Source organism: Solea solea, chromosome 11 (assembly GCF_958295425.1).
Source record: "Solea solea chromosome 11, fSolSol10.1, whole genome shotgun sequence".
Lineage (NCBI taxonomy): Eukaryota > Metazoa > Chordata > Actinopteri > Pleuronectiformes > Soleidae > Solea > Solea solea.
Window position 1 is genome coordinate 24,797,312 of NC_081144.1, and position 27,632 is coordinate 24,824,943.

The window sequence follows — 27,632 nt, forward strand, 5'->3', positions numbered from 1 at the left end:
TTTGCCTTTTAAGGCTTTTATGAAACATAATGAGACATGAATTTAACTCAACACTGAAACACGTGTTTATTTTTTTACATTTGTTCTTACTTAATGTTCAAACGTAAACCCTTTTATTCATCAGGCTGTAACACGCAGCTTCACCACCAGATGTCACTACAACCCTGTGTTTGTGTCTGAGCTCAAAGGAATCAAGTAAAAAACATGACTTTTAACATTTACAACACAGAAAAAAAGCAGGAAAACACTATTTAATGTCACTTGATTTTTATTTTTCACGTCTTTCACCACTAAATACAAAGTTTTGTTCTCTACGTCACTTTAGATTCAGGATTAATCCACAAAGTTCAATATGTAAGTCATGCACTTTATCATTAATATTTCACACAAACTCACACCGTCGCCGTCGTCCGTGAACTCGTCTGCAGCCACGGAGAAAAAAAACCACGCTCAACACGACGCAGTACAAATGTTACTTACGTAAATAATGAAGTAAAAAAAATGTGTTGAATATTAAACATCATTTATGTATCAATAATAATTATTTCATAAATAACTTTTTTGTTTTTTACGTAAACGAATCATGTGACTGTGTCTGGTTTGATTATGACCTGTACTACCGTCTGCCACCAGGGGGCGTCCGTCCAGAAGCTTTGTCCTCACGTTGTCCTCAGTTTATGTCACAGCTGAAGTCACTTTGTCGCTAAAACTACCAGAGTGTGCTAGCGCTATGCTAAGCTAACCAGCGACCAATCACACATGTCGATGTGTTTGACGTCATGAGCTCAGAGGACCCAGTGCCTCTCTCTGTGTCCAATGTCCATTTATATCGGAACATGGATGCATGCTGCATGTCCTTGGCTAGTCGTTGTTAGCATTAGCAGTCGATAACAACACGACTGATTTAACGCAGGACCAAACACGACAGACGTGAAATTAACGTAAAGAGTTAGTAGGAGTGGCAGCCATCTTGGAATGCTGTATCGGGGTTGGAAATCTCAAGTTGCAACTAAAAATGGAACATACCATTAGTACAACGTACAATTAATACAAAATGTCAAGGATTCACTCAATTATGTTCTGTAATTTAAAAAAATTGTGAAATTATTTTAAATTTAATCTCTACTTAGAAACATGATCATAGACGTCGTAGAGAATCTCGTGTTCCTTCACTGAAGACTAAACAACGTACGTTAAACACGTGGATGTCCACAAATGTCCGTCTTTTCCCATAATTCATTGCCAGGACGAGGTCATTGAGAGTAAAAATTTGTCAAACTTGTCTTAGTGAACTTTAGTTTGTTTAGTTCAGGAGAACTTCTCGTCTCCGTACTCCTCCTTGTCTTCGTCCTCCTCCTCGTCCTCCTTGTCTTCGTCCTCCTCGTCCTCTTGTCACACTGTGGTGACAGACAGCAGTGGATTGTAGATCTTCTTTCCGTCCGGGGACCTGGAGCCATGAGCCAGCAGCTCCTGGATGGTGATCCAGTTGTCCAGGATTCTGCGGTTCCTCTTCTTCATCACCTTCTTCTGACTCAATGACAGAATGTTGTTGCTGTTGCTGAGCGACTCTTGCTGGGGGCGGAGCCGAGCGCCGCGAGGGGAGCAGCGCTCCAGTGTACTTCCTGTGGACGGTGAATGTTCCCTGGAAACAAAAAGCAGAAGGTGAGACCGAATTTTAGACACAGTTAACGTCAGCAAGATTTTTCTGCTGAGTCATGTTTGGGTACCTGTCTCCTCTGAGGTAGTCGAGGCGACTTTGCATCATGAACTCTCGCCTGCGTCGATATTCTCGCGCTCGGAGCAGCTGCTGCTTCCTCTCCTCTTTGCTCCAGTATCGACCCTGAAACAGTGGCATGCAATCCCATCATGCAACACTCCAGAAACCAAACATAAAGTGGTGCTAATTTTCCCGTTAAGCTTCCCCTTAACTGACGTGAGTGTGGACCCTAACTTCAGTGTCGTCACAGACTCCGACGCTAATTAACTTACGTGCTTTTATTGCATTACGTGCTTATTATTCCATCGTAATGCTGCAGAAAAGCACCAGGGGGCAGTATACAGTAAGGATCCCATACATTCAGGTTCACTGATATATTTTTGAAGTTTTCCTGCCAACATGGCGGAGTAAACAAACGTGACGTTGTGTTGTGATTCCCTGCCCTTAGTTTCCATGGTTACCGTGCACACTGTACCTGCTTCATCTCGCTGGCGGCGTCGTCGTCGGTCGTCATGCCGCTGCGTTCCTCTCTGATCTTTATGGCTCTGGCCTTCAGAAGACGATCCCGGACCGGACGCTTGGCCACGTAGCGCGTGCCGTCACTGCGGATCTTCACCTGAACCACAAAATCCCTTTACTTTAGCACTTATTGACGTCACTTATATTTGCAGACGTCGCGTTTTAAAGTGTAAGAACAACTGAAGTTTGTAAACCACGTGTAAACCACGCGGGGACACAGGAGCTGCTGGTCTACTGCTGCCTCGTGTGGTCACTTTGTGTCACTGAGGTCAATCTGAACTAAGGATTTTAAATGCTGAATTAACAAAATAAAACATTTGAACAGCAGTGGATCAACAACTTCTGTGTGTGTGGTGTTAAAATCACTGATTTTCTCTGTGGGGTTTGGTGTGGGAGAGTGAGTGGTTTCCTGTGTTGTTAAGATATGTTATTGAGATATCGTAAACTTAAACTGAGTCTTTTGTTAAAGTGGATAAAATCAGTTGTCTCCGGCGTTGTTTCGTCGTTTACCTTCCACTCCACACGCTGTGGCGAGGTCGTTGGTGACGACTGCGTCAACGCGAGCGGTAAGGCCAGTCCTAACCGCGAGGCACTTGTGTGGCGCTCCTCCAGGCCACAGGGGGCACTGTTTACGCTCCTGGGACTGGCCGGTCCGCTACTGCCCGTGCCCCTCCCCCTCTCCTCGCCGTCGGCCCTCGCTCTGTCCCTCACGCAGTCCAGAGGGACGACGAGGGTGTCGGAGGGCAGGGCCATGCAGCTCTGGTATCGCTCTAGTGGACTGTGGTGTCGTCTGCTGAAGTAAGGACTGGACTCTGCACTTCCACCTCCAGGCCTGGTGGGGGCTCCGTCTGCAGTGGAAAAGAAATACAGGAGACGTGAAAGTCTTGTTTAAAGACGGAGAGGAAGATCTTTGACCGTGTCGCTAAGAGAAGCTCAGTAAATGTTTTATGATCGGAATTGTTCCCGACAAAAGATCAAGAAAAGTCGTGGCAGTTTCTTTGATGGTGGTGGTTTTACATCGCGCTGTGAGAGTCGTTCAAAGATGGCCGTCGTCACAGTCCTGCGACCAAAGATAGCGTGTGAGGTTTTTCGCAGTGTCTGCGATCTGCGACAATGAAAACGAGACATTATAGGACGTCTTAGTGCGACACGGACAAACACCACTAAGAAAGAACAAAAACGGAATGTACGATAAAATGGGTTTGCGATTTTTCTCTGTGAGGATTGAACAGAGTGTTTTAACTGTAGCTCTTCAGGCTAAGAGTTCACAATTCAAGATGGCTGCTCTGATCATCAACGGCGACATTTGTAACTGTTTTTAAGCACTGCCCCCTGCTGGTGTCTGTGGCTTCACTGTTTCCTCTGGTGATCAGCAGCAGGGGGCGCTCACAGTCACTGCTGACTCTGTGTCGCACAACAAACCTGCACAATAACTTAGCAGGTACCTGCTCTGGAGCCCTGCCCTCTATCAGCCACACTCCTTCTTGAAGATGACCCCGCCTCTCTGGTCAACGATCTGTTAATAAAAATAAAAATAAATTAAACACGTGCACTTTTACAGAGTTTAGCCGCACCACTTGTTAATCGCAATAAAAACCAGGAGGAGGACCTGAACTTTGACGGTGTGGAGGGGGTGGAGCTTGAGCCACTGGCCCCGCCTGAACCAGTCACGTCGTACTTCCTGTAGCTGCTCGGGGAAAAGGAGCAGCTGAGGTTGGAGTGACGTCTCTCTTTGTCACGCCTGTGACGCCGCGGCGTTAGCGGGGAGCTCAGAGGGGGGAGGAGAGGGGGCGGAGACATGAGCCGTCGCCGTCCTCTCTCGCGTTCCTCCGCCTCCTCCTCCTGAAGAGGCGGGATCTTCTCGGTGCTGACGAGCGGCGTGCTGCGGCAGCTCTCTCCTCCCGTGTTGTAGGCGCTGGTGCTGTCTCTGTCGTCTGAGCGCTCGCGCTCCGGGAGCTCGTTGATGGCCGACAACTCGTGATGGTGAGGGTCGTCCTCTTCATCGTCCTCTTCATCGTTAACCATTTCTACGAGAGAGGATTTATTTTACATTACAGTAACATTCAACTGCAACTTTGTTAGTGTGCGTTTAAAATGCTGATGTGTTGTTGTCATGGTTACCGGCTTCTGTCCGTGCTGCTCCTGCCGCCGTCGTCTCCTCCTCCATCATCCAGGCTTTCAGACATCTCTCTCTGAGCTGCTGCATCTTCTGTGCTCGCAGAATATTGCGGCACTTAAACTCCAGGTGGCGCAGCTCCTCCTCGATCAGCGCCATCTCGTGCTCGCTGAAGGTCTCGTTGCAGTTCAAGTCCACCACAGAAGAAGAAGAAGCTGTGGCGTCCTCCTCCCTCTCTTCTTCCTCCTCGTCCCGCCCCTCGTCCTCAGCCGCGACCTTGTGACCTTTGGTTGCCGCGTCTCTCTGCTGTTTGTTGTTGTGTCTCTCGTACTGACACTTGACCTCCAGCAGCTCCTGGTATCGCTGACACTCTTCCTCCGTCAGGCCCGGCATCATCATCATCATCATGGTCAGCGGCGGCTGGTGGTGATGGTGGTGGAAGTGCTGCAGGTCAGGGTCAGAGGTCAGTCAGAGGACAGACAGTGTGGTTAGGACACACGGAAACTAACTCTTTTTCTTTGCTGTTATGAAACACGTCCACACAGAAACGACTCAAAGCCCTGTAGTACCTCTGCCAGGACTGTAGGTGGCACTGTCACTTGACATCAAATCCATCACAGATAATAACAGAAACGGAGAGAACTCAGGTCTGTTTGTATGTGTTTAGGTTTAGTTTCTGTGTGGACAGCACCTTTATTTACTCCTTTAAAATGCTGTACCTTGTGGTGGTGGTGAGGGCTGCACACAGTCCCGCCCCCTGCCCCGCCCCCTGCTGTCCAGTCGAGGCCGGGCAGAGAGTCTGAGCTGAGCTGAAGGTCTCGCAGGTGGAGGAAAGGGGGCGTGGTGTCTCCACGTCCATGACCCGGACTGGGGCTTGGTCTGGGGCTTGGACCGAGACCAGGACTGGGTCTAGGACTCGGTCTGGGACTCGGTCTGGGACTCGGTCTGGGACTCGGTCTGGGTGGAGCAGAAAGAGACAGGATGTTAAAGCTATAACTGACTGTTTTAAAGGGACAATGCAAAGACAATGATGAAAATTGCTCGTAAAGGTGTTGCAAAATGGCTCAGTAGCACCCCCAAAGGAGACAAACAAAAAGTCCATCAGAACCATGACGTCAACTCAACAGGAAGTCCGCCATTTTGAATTTGGTGAATGTGTCCATCTTGACGATTTTGTTTCGTAAATTAAAGTCGTCTGAACACGATTATCATACGAGCAAATTTCCCTGAACAGATCTTTGACCAGTGAGGCGGGGTCATCTTCAAGAATGGGGTGTGGCTGATAGAGGGCGGGGCTCCGCAGCAGGTACATGCTAATCGCCACCAAACTAGATTGGAATCATTTAATCTGTTAATCTGTAAATGTGTCAGGATTATTTGACTCTGTATTAAATGAACTTTGAACTTTTCCGAATGTTTCCTCAGTATTTTTCCGTCACAGCTGACGTGAGACAGACTTATGATGATAAGACGTTTTTTTTCAAAGCGACTTACAATGGAATTGAGTACAATCAGCCAGGGGTGGAGTCGAACTTGCGACCATGATGTCTTTCACACACAGGGTACCACTGAGCCACTCCGTCACCCCCCATCCTATCATGTTGACATAATCTGTGTCTTTGAGTCCATTCTAATCTACAGTCTTCATTGTGGTGAACATCAAGGTCCAGTACTCGGTCCTCCTGTTGTCTCGGCTCGTACCTGGGACTGGGTCCTGCTCTGAACTTCCTGGTGCTGCCCGGTGTGTTGGTGGTGCTGGAGTTACAGGCGCTGGTCTGCTCTCCCTGCAGATCCTGCTCAGACAGCTCCTCACAGCGGGTGCTGTCGTCCGTGCGTCCCACGCCGCTGTCCAGCTCCTGGCTGTTGGACAGAAGTGGAGCCAGACTCAGCAGAGGAGGGAGGGGGACGGGCGGCTCCCTGTCCTCCTTCTCTCCTCTGTCTCCGTCGTCTTCATTGTCTTCATCCTCCACTTCCACCTCTCGTCCTCCTCGTCCTCTGTCTCGGTGGAGACGATAGTACCCAGGGACATGAGCTGAGTTGAGGCAGCAGACTGAGGCTTGAGGGTTAGTCTGGAAAAGACCGTCCTCCAGAGTCAGAGTCGTGTCCACGTCCACGTCCATGTCGTCTTCCGCAGGATTTTCATTCTAAAAACAAGAGAGAGAAATTTCAAAATAAAAATCTTCTTTTACAGTTTTAATAAATAAACTAAATCTAACTTATTTGTATTGTTTAGCTTCAGCTGTGGCTTAGAATAAAAACACTGCAATTGTGTGTTTCTAAGATTTATTAAGAATTGATATCAATGAGAATCTGTGTGTGTGTGTGTGTGTGTGTGTGTATGTGACCTTGAAAGAAGGAAATAGAACAAGACAAATAACCGTTTCCTCCATGTTCCTCTCTTCATCCATCATCCGTTCACAGCAAGTTGATTCACAGTGTGTGTGTGTGTGTGTGTGTGTGTGCGTGTGTGTGTGTGTGTGCGCGCGTGTGCATGTGTCACAGCTATACTTCATTGATTAATCTGTTTTAGAGACACAGAAATACAGAAACACTCATTCATTCATTCATATTTAAACTATTTAATTAAAGTAAGTGGTGGATTAATTTAATTGGTTACTAATGGATTGAATTGTTGATGACATAGATTTGAATTTTTAATCTGTAGACAGCAGTCGAAATCTATTTGTGTGTGTGCGTGTTTGTATATGTATGTGTGTGTGTGGTAATACAGGTAATACTAATGTTGTGGGGACCTAAACCTGTTTACACAGTCACATTATGGGGACTTGTCTTCCCTGTGGGGACAAAAATCAAGTCCCCATAATGTAAATGACTACATTTTAAGGTGAAGATATGTTTTAAGGTTAGATTGAGGTCAGGGTTAGGATCAGGATTAGGCCAGTAGTAATTGTGGTTAAGGTTAGAGTAAGTCTCCAGGAAATGAATGTAAGTCAATGCAATGTCCCCTCAAGTCATGAATGTCGAACGTGTGTGTGTGTGTGTCTCTGAGTGTGAGTGCACGTGTGCGTGTATATGTGTGTGTGTGTGTGTGCGCTGCCTCACATCATCACGTCCTCATTTATTATTTGCTGAGTGGATGAAACATCCATCACTTCCTGTTCTTCATCATCTGCAGATCTGAGCGACTCAAGTGTCAGAGAGACGCTTGAATACTGACTGATCACACACACACACACACACACACACACACACACGTTCACTGTGAGTGTGTGTGTGTGTGTGTGTGTGTGTGTGTTTGGTTAAAGTGACGTGTATGAATATGTCCTCAGTTCCTGCTCTGTCAGCACATGTGGACACACACACACACACACACACACACTCACACTCTGGGACCTGCTGCCACATTTATCATGGCCCTGTGTGTGTGTGTGTGTGTTGTCTGTCATAAACACTGACCTTGTCAGGACCAGTAGTCCTCATGGAGACCAAAAACCTGGTTCTATAGGCATAATCTCATTTCTGAGGAACTGGCTATGTTTAGGACTAAGATTTGAATGGTGGTTAGTGTTAGTCATTAACTGGTTAGTGTTAGTCATTAACTGGTTAGTGATAGTGATAAGACTACACTTGTGTATACAGGACTTTCACAGGGTTAAGACTTGGGATGGTTAAATTTAATGTATAGGGGCTCGGTTAAGCATTCTGTCTATGAGTGTCCTCAGAAGGAATGTGTGCGTGCGTGTGTGTGTGTGTCTTGTTGTTACCTCAGTGTCCGGTCGAGCCAGCAGCAGAGAGAAGTTGATGCTGTCGTCTCTGGACAAAATGGCGACGGCCTCTTCTCTGTTGTTAATGTCCACTCCGTTTATCTATAAGAGACCAGGTGTTTTATTATTGTTGTTTTACATGTTTGCTGTTAAAATGTATTGATTATTTATTGAATTTAAACCTCAGAAACACAAACCATGTGATCATATGTGTGTGTTTTTGTTGTATTTTCCTCACACTTGCAGGGAGACACCACATGATGCTGATGGCTGTCATGGGAACCACTCACATCATCACTGGCCTGTCTGCTGCCAGGTAACCATGGTGATGTCCGTCGCTGCTCTATTCTTGTCACACTTTAAACTTTACCTCTTCCCTGTTTGCTCGAGGTGCTTCAGTCTCAGGATAATGAGTGTGTGTGTGTGACTTTAAATAAAAAATCTACACTCAGTTTTATTTAATTTTTTTGACCCGTCACAGTCGTGTTTTATAGTTTAATCTTGTGTTTGGTATTTTGAGTCTGATAAAGTCACACAAACAGTCGCTGTGTTCATTTATTTCAATTAAAACTATTATTTCTCTTATTATTATGTCTCACACACACACTCATCCACCTCTGTCTATATTTAGTGCTGCAGTAACCAGGCTGTTGGCGTCTCTGTGATTGGTCGAGGCTGTTTCCCCGGGTCTCAGTAATTTACAGTTTCATCTAAACCTATATGGAACAGGACGGTGACATGGAAGCGCAGAGACCATAGAAACCAAAGAGACTATAGAGAGACTATAGGCAGGTGCCTGGGGTGCCATCTTTGACCACAAATCAATAAATAAAAAAAGAAGAAAAATACCCATCCATCCATGTTGTACTGCTTTATCCTCCACTTGTAACTTCACCATTGACTTACATAACGTTTTATGACTTGTGTATTCATGTGTTGGTCTGAGTCATAAAATATATAAATTGTTTTTGTTTTAATTAACTGCTATTTATGTTTACACTTGTCCTTTATCGACACGTTTCATAAGGTTTATATCTGCTACATTTTCCACAACATCCAACTCGTTTTCAGGAAGACAAAAGTGGTTAAACTATTGACACATTAATGAATCCATTAATATTCTGGGTAAAAGTTCCAACATGTGAATAAACGGCAGCTAAATGTTGCATTTTGTCAATAGTTCATGACCAATCGGCGGTAGCTAATAGACACTAGCTACTCGGCGGTAGCTAATAGACGCTAACTACTCGGTGGTGGCTAATAGACGCACACTAGCTACTGGGCGGTGGCTAATAGACGCTAACTACTCGGCGGTGGCTAATAGACGCACACTAGCTACTCGGCGGTAGCTAATAGACGCTAACTACTCGGCGGTGGCTAATAGACGAACTCTAGCTACTGGGCAGTGGCTAATAAATGCTAGCTACTGGTTGGTAGTTAATAGACGTTAGCTATTGGGCGGTAGCTAATAGACACTAGCTACTCGACGGTGGCTAATAGACGCTAGCTACTCGGCGGTGGCTAATAGACGCACACTAGCTACTGGGCGGTGGCTAATAGACGATCTGGGCGATCTATTGTTTTAGTTTTTGTGTACATTTGTGTTTAGTTTGTGATTATTGATTATTATAGTGTATATTATATGTATTGATTATTGGAGTGTAATATACCTGTAATATCCTGTCGCCTTCTCTGATTCGTCCGTTTTTAGCTGCGATGCTGTTTGGATTCACCTGAGGAGAGACAGTAGAGGGATGAATGAATTAATTACTTCATGAATTAAACACATTCTAAATAAATATTAATCAGTGACTGAGAGTAAACAAGCTGAATGTATGGAAAATAGAGAACGATATAAATGAATAATTCAGTGGGATAAATGAATAGATGATGAATGAGGTGATTAAAGGGTGGACGTTATAAATAAGTAAATGAATGGATGAATGAGAGGCTGAGTGAGCGGAAAGATTAATAGAATGCAGAAATAAATTGAGGAAGTGAACTTTGTGCACAAACATCAGGAGGTCAGCTGGAGGTTAATGAAGTGATGAAGGAGATGAATGAAAGGATGATGGATGTGTTTCATGTCTCCACCTCTCCGACATAGATGCCCAGGTCGTCCTCGTCTTCTGTCCTGTAGCACACGGTCAGACCCAGCTTCTCCTGCTGACTAGACTTGAACAGCTCCACCTCCTGGAGGAAGAAAGAGAGGCGTGTCTAACATCTGAGCAAGATGATTGGTTCACTGGTGGAGTCTACGTTGTTCTTCTACGGTAACAATGAATCAAAGGTATGTAAATAGTTAAATGTTTGGGTTAGCAGCTAATGCTAAGTTCCATTCAATCATCCGTCTTCTACTGCTTTATCCTCCACATGAGAGTTGCAGGGGTTGCTGGTGCCAATCCAGTCCAATCCTGACATGGGGTGAAAGACGAGGTACACCCTGGACAGATCCATCACAGGACCACCTTTATGGTTCTGGTTCTGGGGTCTTTATTTAGTTTTATTGAAGAAGTTTGAACTGTGGATGAAGATCTTCAGACCATGGAGCACAGTGTAAGACCGTTTCATGTCCAGCCTACAGGAAATTATTATCGTCATTAGAAGAACAAGAAGAGACAAAGATGGCTGGATTGGGTGGAGAACTTTGACCTGTAGAGGGCAGCGTTACACCTCTGTGTTTCCATCATGGTTCAGTTCCGTCCTGGGTCAGTGTTAGTATGACATCGTCCCGGTGCGACGGGACACAACACAACAACACAACAACAAGGCAATCAGAGATGGCCGACAACAAGCCTCTGTCGGCCTCTGTTGGTCATATTGGCAAGTGCAGAAGCACAAACAGACAGACAAACACACAGAGCCACTGAAAATAATACTTCACTCCACTTCGTGGGATTATCAGAAGAAGAAAAGCATCCAGACTGTGACAGAAATTGCGTTTTTTTCCTCAAACAAATGATTTGGAGTCCAGACATGAACCCAAAACCCGGATTAAAAATCTCTTTTGTTTCTACTTTAATGATCGACTGTGTTGGGGTTTTTTTTAACAGGAAACAACAAAGCATTGATGCAGAGAGAGAAAAGGGTAATTCAGCTAAAAACTGTGTTGGATCATTAGGTCACTAATCACAGCAGCGTAGATTCAGCTCAGTGACATTTCTGAGGACTGTGGATTATTCTGCAGCACAAGCAGAAAGAAGGAAAACATCTCTTCTCTCTGTTTCCTCTGACCTTCTCTCCTGGTTCAGTTATTTATCACCGCAGACTCTTGATAAGATCTCTCATCCTGAACACATGGATTTATTGATCTGCTTCATCTTTATTCCAGATGTGAACCAAACCTAAGAAAAACAAGGCTCTGCAGTGAAGACATGATGAGAAACGTGACCTCACCTGAGGTCAGGTAAGAAACTTTTATACACTGTATATTTCATATATATTATGGTTTTTATCAAGGTCGTAAAAAATAAAATAAGGGGAATACGTAAGAAAGTGGTGTAAAATAGCTCAGTAGCGCCCCCAGAGGTAAAACCTGGTAGGACAAAGCCAAAACTAAGCGCACCAAATTCCATGATACCTGTGGAATTTGGTACAAAAGGACCACCATCAGGACCACAACGCCAACTCAAGAAAAGTACCCATAATAACCTCTGGTGGTCTGGACGTCCTCACCTCGTACTCCAGGTCGTCCTGTCTGTCCACCTCGTGATGCGAGACGTCAAAGTAGTCGTTGGGATCGTTGTACTCAAACACGCAGCTGGAGGACGGAGACATAAAAATCAATACTCGTCTCGTTTGTAGATTTTTTTTTTATATGTTTTTTTACAAAAGGTCAGAACGTACAATTCACTGATGCCGTACGGTCCCTGGAGGTGAGGGAGGGGAGGAGAAGGGGGAGGTGGTGGAGGGGAGGAGGAAGAGCCTCCTCTGTGACCTCTGCTCCTCCCCGTGGTCACAATGTTCTGGAAGCTGATGTCCGTCTGCGTGGCGTTGTCCACACAGTTGGGAATCGCCACCATGGCAACAGAGGAGAGGGAGGAGCTTCTGGTCCCGTTTCCGCTGCACACAAGCGTACCTGAGAGGAAGAGAGTGTCAGACGTTAGCTCCGCCCCTCCGCTGTGACAGAGACGCTCACAGAGATGTTGTTGTTTACCTTTCTTCCTGTGACTCTTACGCACTGAGCTGTGTTGCTGCAAAGGCTCCTGGGAGTTTTGTGGTCTGTCTAACGGAGGCTGAGATGTCCTCCGTCCTCGGACCTTAAAGGACGAGATAAGAACCAATAAGAGAATATGATCTGTGTTTATTTAATCATTTTCAACCTCTCAGTTTCTGTCTGTCCACAACATGGCTGTTTTCAAAATAAAGGTTTCTGTGGGTCCATGCCAAAACGCTGTCTCGTAAGGACAGTCTGCAGCTTTAAGAACAGCTAAGTTCACTGATTCATGCCTCAGGTGAATCAGTGAGTCTATGATGAAGCAGAAATGTTCATCGTCAGCCTCGTGGCAGCAGAACCTTATTAAAGATGACGGATGGGACACATGAGGACACATGAGGACACATGAGGACAGATGAAGGACAGAACCTCACACTTGTCCTACCTTCATGTTTCCATTTCTGTCCAACGGCCGCAGGGACTGAATCCAGCCTTTCTGCTGAAGACAGACAGAGAGAGACGGACAGAGAGAGAGAGACAGACAGAGAGAGAGAGACAGACAGAGAGAGACAGACTTTTATTTTATAAAAGTTCACACAATGAACAAACACCAGGGGTCAGCAGAGAGAACATGTGCACAGACAGGTTGTGGTGAAAGGACAAATGGAGTTTTATTTCAAAATCATCATCAACAAATCATTTCTTTGTCTGTTTTTGCTGGAAACTACGGTGGCCTGGAAGTGACACACATCCACGACCTCTGTGACCTCTGTGACCTCTGTTTTTGTCTCAGTCCTTGACAAAATAAAATGCATGAGCAGACGCGAATGTCACAACGCCACTGTTTTCAAAATAAAAGTCTCAATAACAGATGTTAACTTCAACAGAGCAGAGTGAGTACGAGAGTCTCTGTGGACGGACGTGAGGACAAACATCTGTCTCTCAGAGTGAGTACGAGAGTCTCTGTGGACGGACGTGAGGACAAACATCTGTCTCTGACATGAACATGGACCAAATTATTCATGAGCCTGTGCTGTGTTGTGTGTCGTGATATAAATATTGTTTGTGTGTTTGTTGTTAGGTTTTCAAGCGAGGAGTCATCACACGTTCACGATGGTCGTCAGTGAACGCACACACAGTCATCTGCAGGTAACACACACACACACACACACACAAATACGTGCATGGATGCACAGCAGCACTGTTCAACTCCTCTTTCATTCACAGCTGATTGTTATTCAGTACATGACCTCTGCAGGTCTGCCTGTGTGTGTGTGTGTGTGTGTGTGTGTGTGTGCCTGTGTGTGTGTGTGCACCTATGTGTGTGTGGCTGTGTGTGTGTGTGCACCTATGTGTGTGTGTGCATGTGTGTGTGTGTGCCTGTGTGTGTGCATGTGTGTGCGTGGGCCTGTGTGTGTGCGTGCACCTATGTGTGTGTGTGTGTGCACCTATGTGTGTGTGTGCCTGTGTGTGTGTGCACCTATGTGTGTGTGTGTGTGCACCTATGTGTGTGTGTGCCTGTGTGTGTGTGCACCTATGTGTGTGTGTGTGTGCCTGTGTGTGTGTGTGTGCATGTGTGTGTGTGCCTGTGTGTGTGTGCATGTGTGTGCGTGGGCCTGTGTGTGTGCGTGCACCTATGTGTGTGTGCATGTGTGTTTGTGTGTGTGTGTGTGTGTGTACCTGTGTGTGTGTGTGTGCCTGTGTGTGTGTGTATACCTGTGTGTGTGTGTGTGCATGTGTGTGTGTGTACCTGTGTGTGTGTGCCTGTGTGTGTGCATGTGTGTGTGGGTGCACCTGTGTGTGTGTGTGTGTGTGTGTGTACCTGTGTGTGTGTGTGTATACCTGTGTGTGTGCATGTGTGTGTGTGTGTGCCTGTGTGTGTGTGCACCTGTGTGTGTGTGTGTGTGTGTGCCTGTGTGTGTGTGCGTGCACCGGTGTGTGTGTGTGTGCCTGTGTGTGTGCGTGTGTCAGCTGTTCTTCAGTAAAACCTGGCGTCCATTTTGTAAATGATGTGGACATTTAGCGGACAATAAAATAGGACGCACATGAGTGTGTCCACTGACTTTCATCTAATGAATGAAATAATAATCTGATGAATTGATGATGTAAATAATCATAAATTGCAGCTTGAACATAAATAAATATTTAAAATGAAGAGATTTGTGGAGACAAACACACAGATTATATTATATTTATATAACTGATGTGATGTTAACGTGTAGTTCACTGATCTCAGTCTCCAATGAAACACATCTGCTCTGTGTGTGAGCCTGTGTGTGTGTGTGTGTGTGTGTGAGCCTGTGTGTGTGTGCCCGTGTAAAGATGAAAGCTGCAGATTTAAATCATCTCGACAAAGAAAACAAAGAAGAGACAAAAAAACATCCAGTGACTCCTGCTGTGCTGCTGCTCATTACACTGTGTGTGTATGTGTGTGTGTGTGTGTGGTTACTGTAACTGTCTCGACTCAGCTCCGACACATTAGCCCAGACCTGGGCACACTAGCCAGTTACCCCTGGCCCCCTAAAAATGTCGACTCACGTTAAAAAAAGAAAAGTTAATTCCGAATGGTGCATTTTCAACAAGACATGGACTGCTAAATATTTCTTTACAGGCGTCAAAGGTAACGCCGTGTACACAAGTCGTTTGTGGTACACATGTCGCTGTGTTTAAGGATTACAATCTGAATCGCTACTACGTGACCAAACACGAAGAGAAATATAAGAACTTATCTGATGACGAGCGCGCAAAGGAGTCGGAGGCAGCCTATATAGAAGACAACGTTAAGAACGAGGTCCGTAGTACTTTTCTTCTACAAGTGTCTCGGTTTAAGTTCAGGAGTTCTCATTATCTCCCTCCCTGTTCATTATCTAACCAGCGAAGCACCGTCACTCGTATGTAAACTCGTACGGCGTGATTGCAGCATTAGTGTGTAAGCGTGCAGGTGCGCTCTGCGCGTGTGCGTGTGTGTGTGGGTGGGTGTATATTCACTGCACTACACTACACCACACCACAGTAGTATAGTATAATAGTATTCATTATATAGTGTAGTCATTTGATATTTTCAATAGAGTTGGTTAGTAATTGTGTTTATTGTGTGTTTGTATGCTGCCTAATTTACACCAAAACAATACAATTTACTGCTTTTTTTTTTAGATGAAAGTGATACAATTAAATTTGGCTCGGCCCTCAACGATATTTTTTGTTTCTCATGTGGCCCCTTGTGGAAAATAATTGCCCACCCCTGCATTAGCCTGACAGAAATCACCGCTAACTGAGGTGTGAAATTAATAAGTGAGACAAAGAGCTGACGGGTGAGTTTTACGCACACGCACACACACACACACACTGCTCTAAGTCTACGATATCTACGTCACATGTCACCCGTGAGCTAAAATCACTGGTTTTCTCTCTAGACTTTGGTGTGGGAGAGTGAGTGGTCTAACAGTGAGAGAAAGACGTGAGTCTTTTGTTAATCGGCGAAACACACACACACATGCACACACACACACACACACACACACACACACACACACACACACACAGAAGGTGAGCTGCAGCTGCTGATGTTTTTTTTTAAATGAAAAGTCTTAACTCTTACTGACTGTGACACACATGAACATACGGAGCTGATGTTGTTCTTCAGTCGTCTTTGATGATGCCCTGTGTGTGTATGTGTGTGTGTGTGTGTGTGTTAATGATCAGGGTGGAGACGCCTGTTGAAGCCTCAGGAGGTAGCGCTTATACACACACACACACACACACACTCTGAGCAGAATGAGATGTGATGGTGGATCCATTTTTCATTTCCAGAGGAAGCAGAGATACAATTATCAACCCTGAGGGGGAGCGAGAGAGGGAGAGAGGATGGAAAGGAAGGGGGAGGAAAAAGATGAGGAGAGAATTGGAGGACAGACAGAGAGAAAGAAGGGATGAATAAGAGGAGGAGAGGAGACAGAGAGAGGAGAGGAGGAAACATAGAGAGGAGAGGAGGAGACATAGAGAGGAGAGGAGGAGACATAGAGAGGAGAGGAGGATTCTCAATCATCAGAAAGACATTTCTACTTCTCTCTGTGTGTTTGACCTCTGACCTCCATCAATCGTCAGGACCTTCAGGGTCTGATGGAATCAAGCTGTGTGAGTGTGTGTGTGTGTGTGTGTGTGTTTAATATAAATTATATTTTATCTGAATCATCAAAAAAAACCACGTCGTTGTTTTTGTTTCAGTCAATAATTTACATTAAAACACGTTTTTCTTAATTTCATCATCCTTTCATAAACAAACATAAACACAAACCACTCACTCTCCCACACCAAAGCCCACAGAGAAAATCAGTGATTGTAACATCACACACACAGGACTGGTTGATCCACTGCTGCCTCCATCACTAAGTTCAAATGTGAATTCTGCATTAAAAATCCTTTGTTCAGATTGACCTCAGTGACACAAAGTGACCACACGAGGCAGCAGAGGACCAGCAGCTCCTGTGTGGACTTTGGTGTGTGAGAGTGAGTGTTCCTGTTGTACTGTGCCTTTAAATATGTCACTGATGTGGACAGTGAGATATTTATCGCAGCTGTGTGTGTCTGTGTGTGCATATGTGTGTGTGCGTGTGTGTGTGTGTGTGCGTGTGTTCATTACTGCAGATCTGCCAGTTCAGGAGCAGAAAAGCAGAAATACGTCTCCCTAATGACTCCTGGTTACTGCGGCAACGGCATCCCATGGACACAAATGTGACAGGAAAGTGAGGAGAAGAGACAGATATGGTGGGGGGAGGGGAGGAAAGGGGAGGGGGGAGGGGAGGGGGGAGGGGGGCAAGAAGAGGAGGATAGTGAGGAGGTGGACGTATGAATGTGTGGACGCATCAAAAAAGTGTGTAAATGTTATTTATATAAAACAAATTTAAGAGTGAGAGTAAACACTGAGGCTCCGCCTTTTTAAAGGTTGAGTCATATTTCTCTAAATATTAAACCTGTGACTGAGACAAACGCATGAGCCGCCGCTGTCCTGTCTTGAGGGTATTGTGTTAAAACACATGAATGGAAGACGGCAAATTTCTACACTCTATACTGCACTTGTCTCGCATGATGAGGAATCTAGTCATGATAGAAGGAGGGCATGGAGTTTGGATATTAAGGAAGATATTGAAGAAGCTGAGTGGGCGAAAGCTTGTTTAAAAGCTCAATCTCAAACCATTAATACTCGAAGGAAACTGTTACAACACAAATGGTTAATGAGGACGTACATAACCCCTGAGAAACTCAACAAGTGGTCCCCTGACATTCCAGATACATGTGTGAAATGTTTGACTGAGAAAGGTACTTTAATTCATTGTGTATGGGAATGCCCGGAATTGGTAGCTTTTTGGAAAATGGTTGCCTGTACTTTAAGTTTGCTTACAGGCACTCGGCTACCCTGCGTAGCTAAACTCTGTATTTTGGGGATATACCCAGGTTGCTTTTCTGTAAACTCTAAGTGTAAGGCTTTGATCAACTTTGGCCTCCTGCAGGCCAGGAGGATGTTGCACTATCTTGGAGGGAAACTGAAGTATCCTCCACACAATCTTGGATTAGGGAGATGGCAAGGTGTGTTACATTAGAAAAGTTAACCTATGTAATTAAGGGTAAAGCACAAGAATTTGAGGAGGTGTGGACACCCTTAATTAACTTTCTCAAGCAACAATAGATCATACTTGTTTGTAAGACTATAGAGTGTGACAATTTTATTTAATATTTTAATTTTATTTATTTATTTTATTATTATATTTTTATTTTATTTTATTTTGGTGTCTGTGTATACAGCAAGGTTTGCTTGTGTATTATTGTGTAACTGGTTTGGTATGGGGCGATTGTTTATATGTTCTTATTGAAAATCAATAAAAACATTGTTCAAAGGTGCAGTCTGTAATGTGAGTGAGGGTTACCACGGTAACAGCAGCTGAATTCGTAAATGTACAGTTTTAATCTCAGAGAAGATTTATGACTGTAATCTGATCAGCTGCTGTTTCCTCAAACTGGTGAAAGCTGTGGGGGTCAAGGGTCAAAGGTCAACATCACAGTGGCTTCACTAGGTTCAGTTGGCCTCGTAAAGGTTAAATGTTTAAAAGTGACTGTTTGATATAATTATTATTTAAAATGATATTTATACAAAGTTATAAAATGTTCTCTAAATTATAACTGACCTCGAGTTGAACATATTTAACTACATATCGTCATGAACACCTTGTCAGGACCAGTAGTCGTCATGGAGACCAAAACGTGGTCCTCGTGAGGAAGAACCTCATTTCCGAGGAACTGGTTCAGGACTAAGATTTGAATTGTGGTTATGGTTAAGGCTTTTTTCGTGTGCGTGTGTGTGTGTGTGTGTGTGTGTGTGTTAGTGTGTGGGGGGAGGCGCAGGAAAGACTGGAGGAAATAAAGAGGTAGAAGATTAAAATCCAAGATAGGAGCAGAAAGACGGCATCAATGAGAAGAGACAGAGATGAATGAGAGTGGAGAACAGAGAGAGACACACACACACGCACACACACACGCACGCACGCACACACACACGCATGCACACACGCACGCACGCACACACACACACGCACGCACGCACGCACACACACACGCACACACACACGCACACACACACAGAGAGGTGATGAAGATTAATGATCAAATCTATGTCCTGAGTTCTTCGTTTTCAGGTGATAATAAATGAATGAAAACATCAATAATACAAATTCTCTATCCACTATATAATTCTACACACTATTCCTTTAACTCTGAGCATTAAAGTCATAGTTTTCTTTTTTTTACAACGATGGTTGTTTGATTGTTTCTGTTTGTAAACCACTAACTCTCCCACACAGAGATGCCTGGGCATAGGCAGTATAGGCAAATGCTAGGGGCACCGTCATCCGCAGGCGGCGCCGAAAACGGGGAAAAAAATTAATAAATAAATAAATAAATACATATATATATATATATATATATATATATATATATATATACTACTATTTTTTTTTTTTACCAGTGCCATTATTACTATTATTTCGAAATATTATATAAGCCCACAGCAACATAAAGTCATAGCAAAGACTATTAAATAATGCAGAAGCCTTTTTTCTGGGTGCAACGAGCCGTCGCTCTGTACCTGCCCTCTGTGAGGGTGGCGGGGTCAAGAGGCCAGCTGCCTGAATCTGACCGGACAGTGACCCAGAGAAGAAGAAAAAGATTAATGACACTGTATCGGAATTATGTCCAAAAAACTGAAGCCATCCGGCGTCCAAGGAAGCAAAAGAAGGAAAGAAGAGGAAGAAAAACGTGAAAAAGATAGAGGTACAGTAATGTCAATGTGATGAAGTGCATGAAATGAATAGTTTAATGCATCGTAGTTACCGTTGTTGGAGCAGAGTGTTAGCTTGCTAGCTTACTTAGGACGATAGCAACATTGTTTAATAATCACTAAATAGCTGAGTCGACGTGTGTTAATGTTACTGCACCTTAAATTCATCAGGGACGTTTGGAAACTTAACGTTAGGCCTGTTCAGGTGTTATTTTACAGGTGTTTTTCCTGCTTGTATGTCAGTTAAAATGCTTTAAGTTGTCCATCCCCTTTGTAATAGGGTGGTTGTAAGCCTTTGGTTTTATGTGTCACAGTTTATGTTTGTTAAAGTTTACATCAGTGTTAAAGTGCAGTTAAAGTGTATTACTGTTAATATTTCATACCTTAGCTTTCCCATATCATTCATAGGCTATATATACATATACTGGTTTTTGCACTCTGGTTAGACTGAATTGCATTGCAATGACAATAAAGTTGAATGAATCTCATCACATTTTCATTATTAGTCTATATTAGTCTCATGTATAGCACACCAAGCATCTGTTTTTTTATTAAAATGTAACATGCAGTCGTCACATATACTTCTCTTCTCTCTTCAGATGCACTTTTAAAATATTTCAGTACCACCCCAGTGACACAGCATCAGGTGCTGCTGTCCCGTCTACCTCTGCACAGCCCGGTGAATCAAGAGGTCTCTCTTGTGTTGTTATGTCTGCACTGGTTTCATAATTTATTATTTTGTGCAATACCATATTTATATTGTATTTTTAATTCATTTTATGTCACTTGTTTTCGTGTGCAGTGTTCGGCTTAATATGTTTGCCTTATCTATTTTGTATTTTTAATTTTATCACTTGTTTCTTTCTTTAGTTTTTATTTGGTGTGATATTTTTTACTTTTTTTTTTTTTAGAAATAAAATCTTGAATACACACATGCAGTTTCTGTGTGATTGTATGAAAGTTGATTGTGAAATTGACTGCTGCGATGCAAGGGGGCGCCAGCTAAAATCTTGCCTAGGGCACCAAATTACTCAGGGCCGGCACTGCTCCCACACCAAAGTCCATAGAGAAAATCAGTGATTTTAGCTCACGGGGACACAGGAGCTGCTGGTCTACTGCTGCCTCGTGTGGTCACTTTGTGTCACTGAAGTAAACCCGAATATAGGATTTCAAATTCCAGTGACAGAATAAGACATTTGAACTTAGTGATGGAGGCAGCAGTGGATCAACAACTCCTGTGTGTGTGATGTTAAAATCACTGATTTTCTCTATGGGCTTTGGTGTGGGAGAGTGAGTAGTTTACAAACCTCAGTTTCCTGTTTGAAAAGTCTGTCTAACAGTGAGATAAAGACGTGAACGTGTTCTTAAGATATCGTCGACTTAAACTGATGTAGATTTTGTTACATGAGTCTTTTGTTAAAGTGGAAAGGAAGGAAGGAAAGAGTTGGAGTTGTTTCAGAAACACAGACAGTTCCACCTACAGCAAGGAGTGGTTTAGTTCAGAACCATGGACAGCTCCACACACACGCGCTCTGTTTTAAAGCTGGAGTATGTAACACCTGATGAACAAAAACAACGTAACATTCTTTGTTCTTTTATCTGAAAACTGACTGAGGAAGCGTGTGTGTGTATACAGCAGCAGAGCGCGGGCGACTGTGGACGTGTCTTTTCAGTCAAACTCTGAACAAATCAATGTCACCGGGCGACACCACAATTAAAAAACAAAAAAGACAAAACACAAAATACAAAGCTTGACTTTCTCTTTTTAACAGAAACTTGGCAACAGCCTAATGACTTCTCCGCACTCAACGAATCCACTCCTCCCGGTTTTGTTCACATCTGCCGTCCACGTGGCAACGGCCGTGGAGGAGGTCTCGCGGTAATTCACCGCGAGAAGTGGAAAGTCCTGCCCGTCTCTGTCCATGCATGTAGCACATTTGAATGCCTTGTTTTTAAGCTTCATGGACCCACACCAACCATCATCGCCACAGTTTACCGCCCCCCCAAGCCACACAGTGATTTTATCAGTGAATTTTCCACTCTACTCACTTATATATCTACTCTCTCTCCTAATTTAATTCTGCTGGGGGACTTCAATATACACATGGACAATACCAACCTGCCTCTCACTAGAGACTTTGCATCCTGTCTGGACAGTTTTGGAATACAACACCTCATAGATTTCCCCACCCACATTAAAGGACACACACTGGACTTAGTCTGCTGCTCTGGTCTCACCCCCTCCAAGCCCACTGCCAATGCTTTCCCTGTAACGGACCACTTCCTCCTCACTTTTAACGCCACACTCCACCTTTCTACTCTCAAATCCCCCCGTCTCATTTCATTTCGTAATATTAAGGACATTAACATCAACACTCTCTGCTCCATTATCGACAGTTTTCAGATCCCGGACTCCCTCTCCAACCCAGATGAACTGGTCGCTCTTTATAACACCTGCCTCACCAACACGCTCACCTCTCTCGCCCCCCTGAAAACCCGGTCTGTGTCCTTTTCTGCATCTGCCCCCTGGTTTACCCCCGAGCTTAGATCCATGAAATTCAAAAACCGACAACTGGAGCGACTTCACAAAAGAACTGGTCTCACCATCCACAAAGACATGTACACTACCCATATCACACAATATAAGGACCTAATCTCACAAACCAAAACCAGTTATTACTCCGGCCTCATCCTCTCCAACGAAGGAAACTCAAAAACCCTCTTCTCTGTCATGAACAAAATTCTCCAGCCACCCAATTCTCTACCCCTCCACCTGTATTCCACAGAAACCTGCAACTCCATAATGGACTATTTTAACCAGAAAATTCATAATATCCATCAGCACCTACATCACAATTCGCCACCTATCTCCCCATCTGAACCCTCTCCTCCTTGTCATCTCCTCTCCAGTTTTCTTCTTCCCACTACCTCCGAAATCCGACCTCATACACAAATCAAAGCCCACCACATGTCAGCTCGATCCCCTCCCCACAACCCTAGTCAAATCCTGCTCCCCCTCATATCTGCTATTATCCACTCCTCACTCTCATCCGGAATAGTCCCTTCACTTTTCAAAACTGCCGCTGTCACCCCCATATTAAAGAAACCCGGTTCTGACCCCAACATTTACGATAACCTCCGCCCCATTTCTAACTTACCTTTAATTTCTAAAATCCTCGAAAAAACTGTTGCCACCCAACTCCACTCTCACCTATCCCTCCATTCACTCTAAGAGCCTTTCCAGTCTGGTTTCCGCCCCCGTCACCGCACAGAGACCGCCTTAATCAAAATCACCAACGACCTCCTCACTGCAGCTGATTCTGGTTCTGTCATCCTCATCCTCCTCGATCTGAGTGCTGCCTTCGACACCATCTCACACCCCATCCTCCTCAGTAGACTCTCCTCCATTGGCCTCTCCCACACTCCCCTCAGCTGGTTCCACTCTTACCTCACAGGCCGCACTCAGTTTGTACAGCTCAAATCTTTCACTTCAAAACCTTCCCCAGTCACTACAGGTGTGCCCCAGGGATCTGTCCTGGGGCCCCTTCTCTTCATCATCTATCTCCTCCCCCTTGGCCACATCCTCCGTAAATTCAATATCCAGTTCCACTGCTTCGCGGATGACACCCAGCTCTACTTTTCTTGCAAACCAAATTCCACACTACCACCCCCCTCCCTCACCTCTTGTCTCTCTGAGCTAAAAACCTGGTTCACCTCAAACTTTCTTAAATTAAACTGCAATAAAACTGAACTCCTCCTCCTCGGCACTAAATCCACCCTATCTAAAGTTAACAGCTTCTCCCTCACCATTGACAGCTCCTCAGTTTCCCCCTCCCCTCAGGTAAAGAGTCTGGGTGTCATCCTCGACAGCACACTCTCTTTTCACTCACTCATCCACATCACTACCCACACCGCTTATTTTCATCTCTGCAACATCAACAGACTCCGCCCCTCCCTCACCCCCCACTCCACAGCCGTCTTTGTTCACAGTCTCGTCACCTCCCATCTTGATTGCAATTCTGCAATTCTCTCCTCTATGGCCTCCCCCAAAAGTCTCTCCATAAACTGCAACTGGTCCAAAACTCAGCCGCCCATATCATCACAAAGACCCCCTCACACCACCACATCACCCCCGTCCTCCAGCACCTCCACTGGCTCCCTGTCAATCACCGCATCAACTACAAACTCCTCCTGTACACATACATGGCCATCCACAACCTTGCCCCTCCCTACCTGTCTGATCTCCTGCACGTCATCACCCCCACTCGTTCCCTCAGATCCTCCTCCTCCATCCACCTCTCTGTGCCCCCTGCCCGCCTCAGCACTATGGGGGGCAGAGCCTTCAGCCACTCTGCTCCTCAGCTCTGGAACTCACTACCACCTGACCTCCGTAACTGTGACTCTCTCCACCTCTTCAAATCAAGACTGAAAACTCACCTGTTCCGGACCGCCTACTCCCTCTAACCCCCCCTGCTTTTACCGCCACTTCCCCAAATTTATTGTGTTGATTTTATGTGCTCTTTTTTTGGTTTTTACGTAATTGTGTGATTTTAATTCATCTTGTTTGTAAAGTGTCCTTGAGTGACCTGAAAGGCGCTTTTAAATTAAATGTATTATTATTTATTATAAAACACAAATCGACTCGCGTGAACTCACCTGACATTTGTTTACGTTTAAAAGCCAGCTGGTTTCCATGGAAACTATCACTCACCTGCAGCATGACCCGGTACTGCTCCTCCTGTCGCTTCACCACACACATGTTGCAGCCCATGATGGCCTCTGACCTTTGACCTTTCCCTGTCTCAGGTCAGTCCTCGCTGTGTTGGCCTCTGACCTTTGACCCGGAGGTCATGTGATGAAGAAGATGCTCTGTGTCAGCACTTTAAAGGAACGCCCGCAAGTTTCTGTCTTTCATTGAATCCACTATCACAAACAGATGTTACTTCCTGTTTTGATCTTTCTTCTTCTCCTCCTGCTGAAAGCGTCTTGTATCCGTGGAGACGCAGGCGCTGCTGCTGCGGGGACAAAGACGGGGACGGAGACAAGGACGAGGTAAAAGATTTAAAATGTCAAAAGATGGAAAAGATAAAGACGCGCTGATGGAGGGATGAAAGTGCGACTCACGTCACCGTGCCAACCAGTTGGTGTGTAAACAAACATTTCTTTGATTCATCAAATAGAATAAAAATCTCATGGAAATAAATTTTATTTTAAAGTTTTTTTTCACATTTCATTTTAAATGAAACATTGATAAAATTCTTTTTTAATAAAACATCGGAAATGTGACAGAAAAATCTCTAAAATCTGAGATTTTTCTGATGACCTCACTTTAACACTTCCTGTTTATATTTATATTTATATTTATCCTGTTCTGGTTTGACAGTTCGTGTTATTTAGCGAGAACTACACGTTGACCAATAGCGGGCCCAGAGTCGAGCCTTGTGGAACACCACAGTTTAACTTTAAGCTTTTAGATAAATATGTATCAATGAAAGTCTTATTTTATTAACGTACAAACAAAACAAAACATCCGCTGAGCTCTGAATTCACCAAAATAAAATCACAAAAAGAGAAAAATGTTTGATGAATTCGATCTGAATTCGACCTAAAATTTAAATATTATTTCAAAATAAAGTTAAACTGTTTTTCAGACTAAATATATCTCTAAGTGTTGTATTTCACTGACAGAGGGCGCCACCTGTTGGCTGTTCTACCCAGCAGCTGGTTGTCATCCCTTTAGTAGATACATTGCTTTTGCAACATCAGAAACAGCTGACGACACTGTAAAGAAACTTAAAAAAGTGAGCGGGCCCAGAGTTGAGCCTTGAGCAACATCATGATTTAAATTAACGCTTTTAGACAAATATTCACCATTGGTGACGTATTGTTTTCTTCTAATTAACATAAGATTTAAAAGAAAAGAAAATTAAGAAAAAAAACCCACCTGAATTTACCAAAATGATATCACCAAATAAAAATAACAATATATAAAACGTTTTTTAAATTTGTTTTAAAATTTTGAACCAAAACCTGAAGCAGGAAGTTAAACAACACTTTTTCAAACTTGTGATAACAAAATGACAAAACTCAGAGAGAGCGCCACCTACTGGCTGCTCCTTTGAGTTATGTAGATTTTAATGATTCATTTTGTTTTAAATCGGTGTAAAAATTTGTAAATCACAGAAAACTTTGTGCTCACTCAGAGAAAATTTTCGATTTTTTGTTGCAATAATTTGTGCTTTTATTTTAAATGTGTGCTTTTTAAAAATGTAATAATTTGTTTATTAATTTGGAAAAATGTTGTGCTTTAACTTTAATCAAATATTTATGATTTTTTAGTGAAAATGTTTTTAGGCTTTTATTGTGAAAAACAGGTCAGACTTCAGCAGCTTTTAGGTTGTTTTTTTAGCGTTCTTGTGTTTTCGTTCATTTGTATTGATCGTGTTTCTAATGAATGATTAATCACACGTCTGTTTTTACATGTGAACGTGTGAACATTAATACGTTCACGCTTGTCTCTCAGTCTGAACCTGAGGAGAAGTTTGACTGGAAGGTGTTTTCAATGACGCAGATGTGTTCCTTCCTTCCTTCCTTCCTTCCTTCCCTCCTTCCTTCCTTCCTTCCTTCCTTCTGTCATCCACAGTTTGTTTGTGAATAAAAAAACAAAATGAGACGAAAAGAAAGAAAATAAAAGAAATATGAAGCTTATTTTTGCTAAATTTCTCGTCTCGTCCTGGTCTCGTCCTGGTCTCGTCCTGGTCTCGTCCTTGTCCTCGTCTCGTCCAGCTGATATAAATCTGGTCTGGAGATTATTTCCTCAAACTTCAGCAGACTGAACTTAATCCTCCAGTTTTGTCTGAATCCAGAGAAATCTCGTGTTGACACTTTTTGAAAATGACGATCCACAGAGAGGTGAACGTGTGAATCCTCATGAATCTCCTTCAGCCTCCTCCTCGTCCTCCTCTCTCCTCCTCTTCATCCCTCCGTCTCCTCTGCTGCTCCGACATTTTCCACAAAGACCTTTAAACCCTGGCTTAGTTTCGCTCCTGAACACAGAAGAAGAAATGAATGAATGTATGAATGAATGAATGAGTAAGCAGAGGAAATAGATTCTGCTTTTAAACACATGAACAAACACTGAAGCTCATTAAAACCGTGTGAGTTTAAAGAAAAGAGATGAAATGTTTTTCAGCTGCAGCTTTAAAAAGACAGATTTTATCCACATAACAAAAGACTCTACGATCTCGACGTCACATGTTCACGTCTTTATCTCACTGTGAGACAGACCGCTCACTCTCCCACACCAAAGTCCACAGAGCAAATCAGTGATTTTACCTCACAGGGACACAGGAGCTGCTGGTCTACTGCTGCCTCACTGCTGCCTCGTGTGGTCACTTTGTGTCACTACGATAAGTTGGAATGAAAAATTTCAAAAGCCAAATTCACAAAAATAAGACATTTGAAGTTAGTGATGGAGGCAGCAACTCCTGTGTGTGTGTGTGTGTGTGTGTGTGTGTGATGTTAAAATCACTAATTTTCTCTATGAAAATTAAAAAATGAACCAGGAAAATAAAAGTAAAGAGATAAAGAGTTAATCATCATAACAACTGTTTACTTTGTTTATTTACTTATTTTTTAAGAAAATATGAATGAAAATAAAAACTAATGAAGTTTTTTTTACACGTTTTACATTTTACACGTTTCAAAATTTTTTTTAATAAAACATAAACAGAAGAAAAACTGATTTAAATTTGTTTTTATTTTTAAAGGAAACACTCACAGTTTTTTCTCTCTGAGACCCTGGTGTCCTTCCTCATGTCCTCATGTCCTCATCTCTTCATCTCCTCATCTCCTCATTTCCCTGTTTCATCGTCTCATGTTCTCCTCGTCTCCTCATGTTCTCCTCGTCTCCTCATGTTCTCCTCGTCTCCTTATGTCCTCGTCTCCTCATGTCCTCTCTCTCTGTAGGAGCAGCAGCTCTGGCTCTTTGTGGTTGTTATTATTCTGGGATGTTTGAAACGATGGTGCGGTGAATCAATGATCCTTAGCTCGCCTCTCTCTCCTCCTCCTCC

The 27,632-nt window shown here is 43.8% G+C and overlaps 1 protein-coding gene across 3 annotated transcripts; it reads right to left on the reverse strand.

Moving 5' to 3' along the window:
* Positions 1-250: 250 nt before the first annotated feature.
* On the reverse strand, positions 251-27,632 carry LOC131468680 (PDZ domain-containing protein 4-like). 3 transcript variants are annotated; one of them, XM_058643188.1, is made up of 18 exons: positions 27,341-27,632; positions 24,272-26,606; positions 12,679-12,729; positions 12,234-12,336; positions 11,924-12,155; positions 11,753-11,837; positions 10,172-10,270; positions 9,748-9,810; positions 8,078-8,179; positions 6,054-6,496; positions 5,072-5,309; positions 4,358-4,796; positions 3,846-4,263; positions 3,682-3,752; positions 2,747-3,084; positions 2,193-2,333; positions 1,728-1,840; positions 251-1,642 (listed from the first exon to the last, which is right to left on the reverse strand). In XM_058643188.1, exons 2-18 carry the CDS (start codon positions 24,329-24,331, stop codon positions 1,393-1,395), a joined length of 3,246 nt encoding a protein of 1,081 aa, XP_058499171.1. In that variant the 5' UTR covers positions 24,332-26,606; positions 27,341-27,632; the 3' UTR covers positions 251-1,392. The 3 variants fall into 3 exon arrangements, with proteins under 3 accessions (XP_058499171.1, XP_058499172.1, XP_058499170.1); XM_058643189.1 differs by having other exon boundaries at positions 5,072-5,297; positions 12,679-12,732; XM_058643187.1 differs by having other exon boundaries at positions 12,679-12,732.

Excerpts from the sequence above, each read along its gene's own strand:
- LOC131468680 (XM_058643187.1), bottom strand. The coding sequence starts at position 24,331 with ATGGGCTGCAACATGTGTGTGGTGAAGCGACAGGAGGAGCAGTACCGG. Across the intron at positions 9,811-10,171 it reads TGGGCATCTATGTCGGAGAG|GTGAATCCAAACAGCATCGC; the intron begins GTGGAGACATGA and ends GTCTCTCCTCAG. Across the intron at positions 6,497-8,077 it reads TGGCTCGACCGGACACTGAG|AATGAAAATCCTGCGGAAGA; the intron begins GTAACAACAAGA and ends TCTTGTTTTTAG.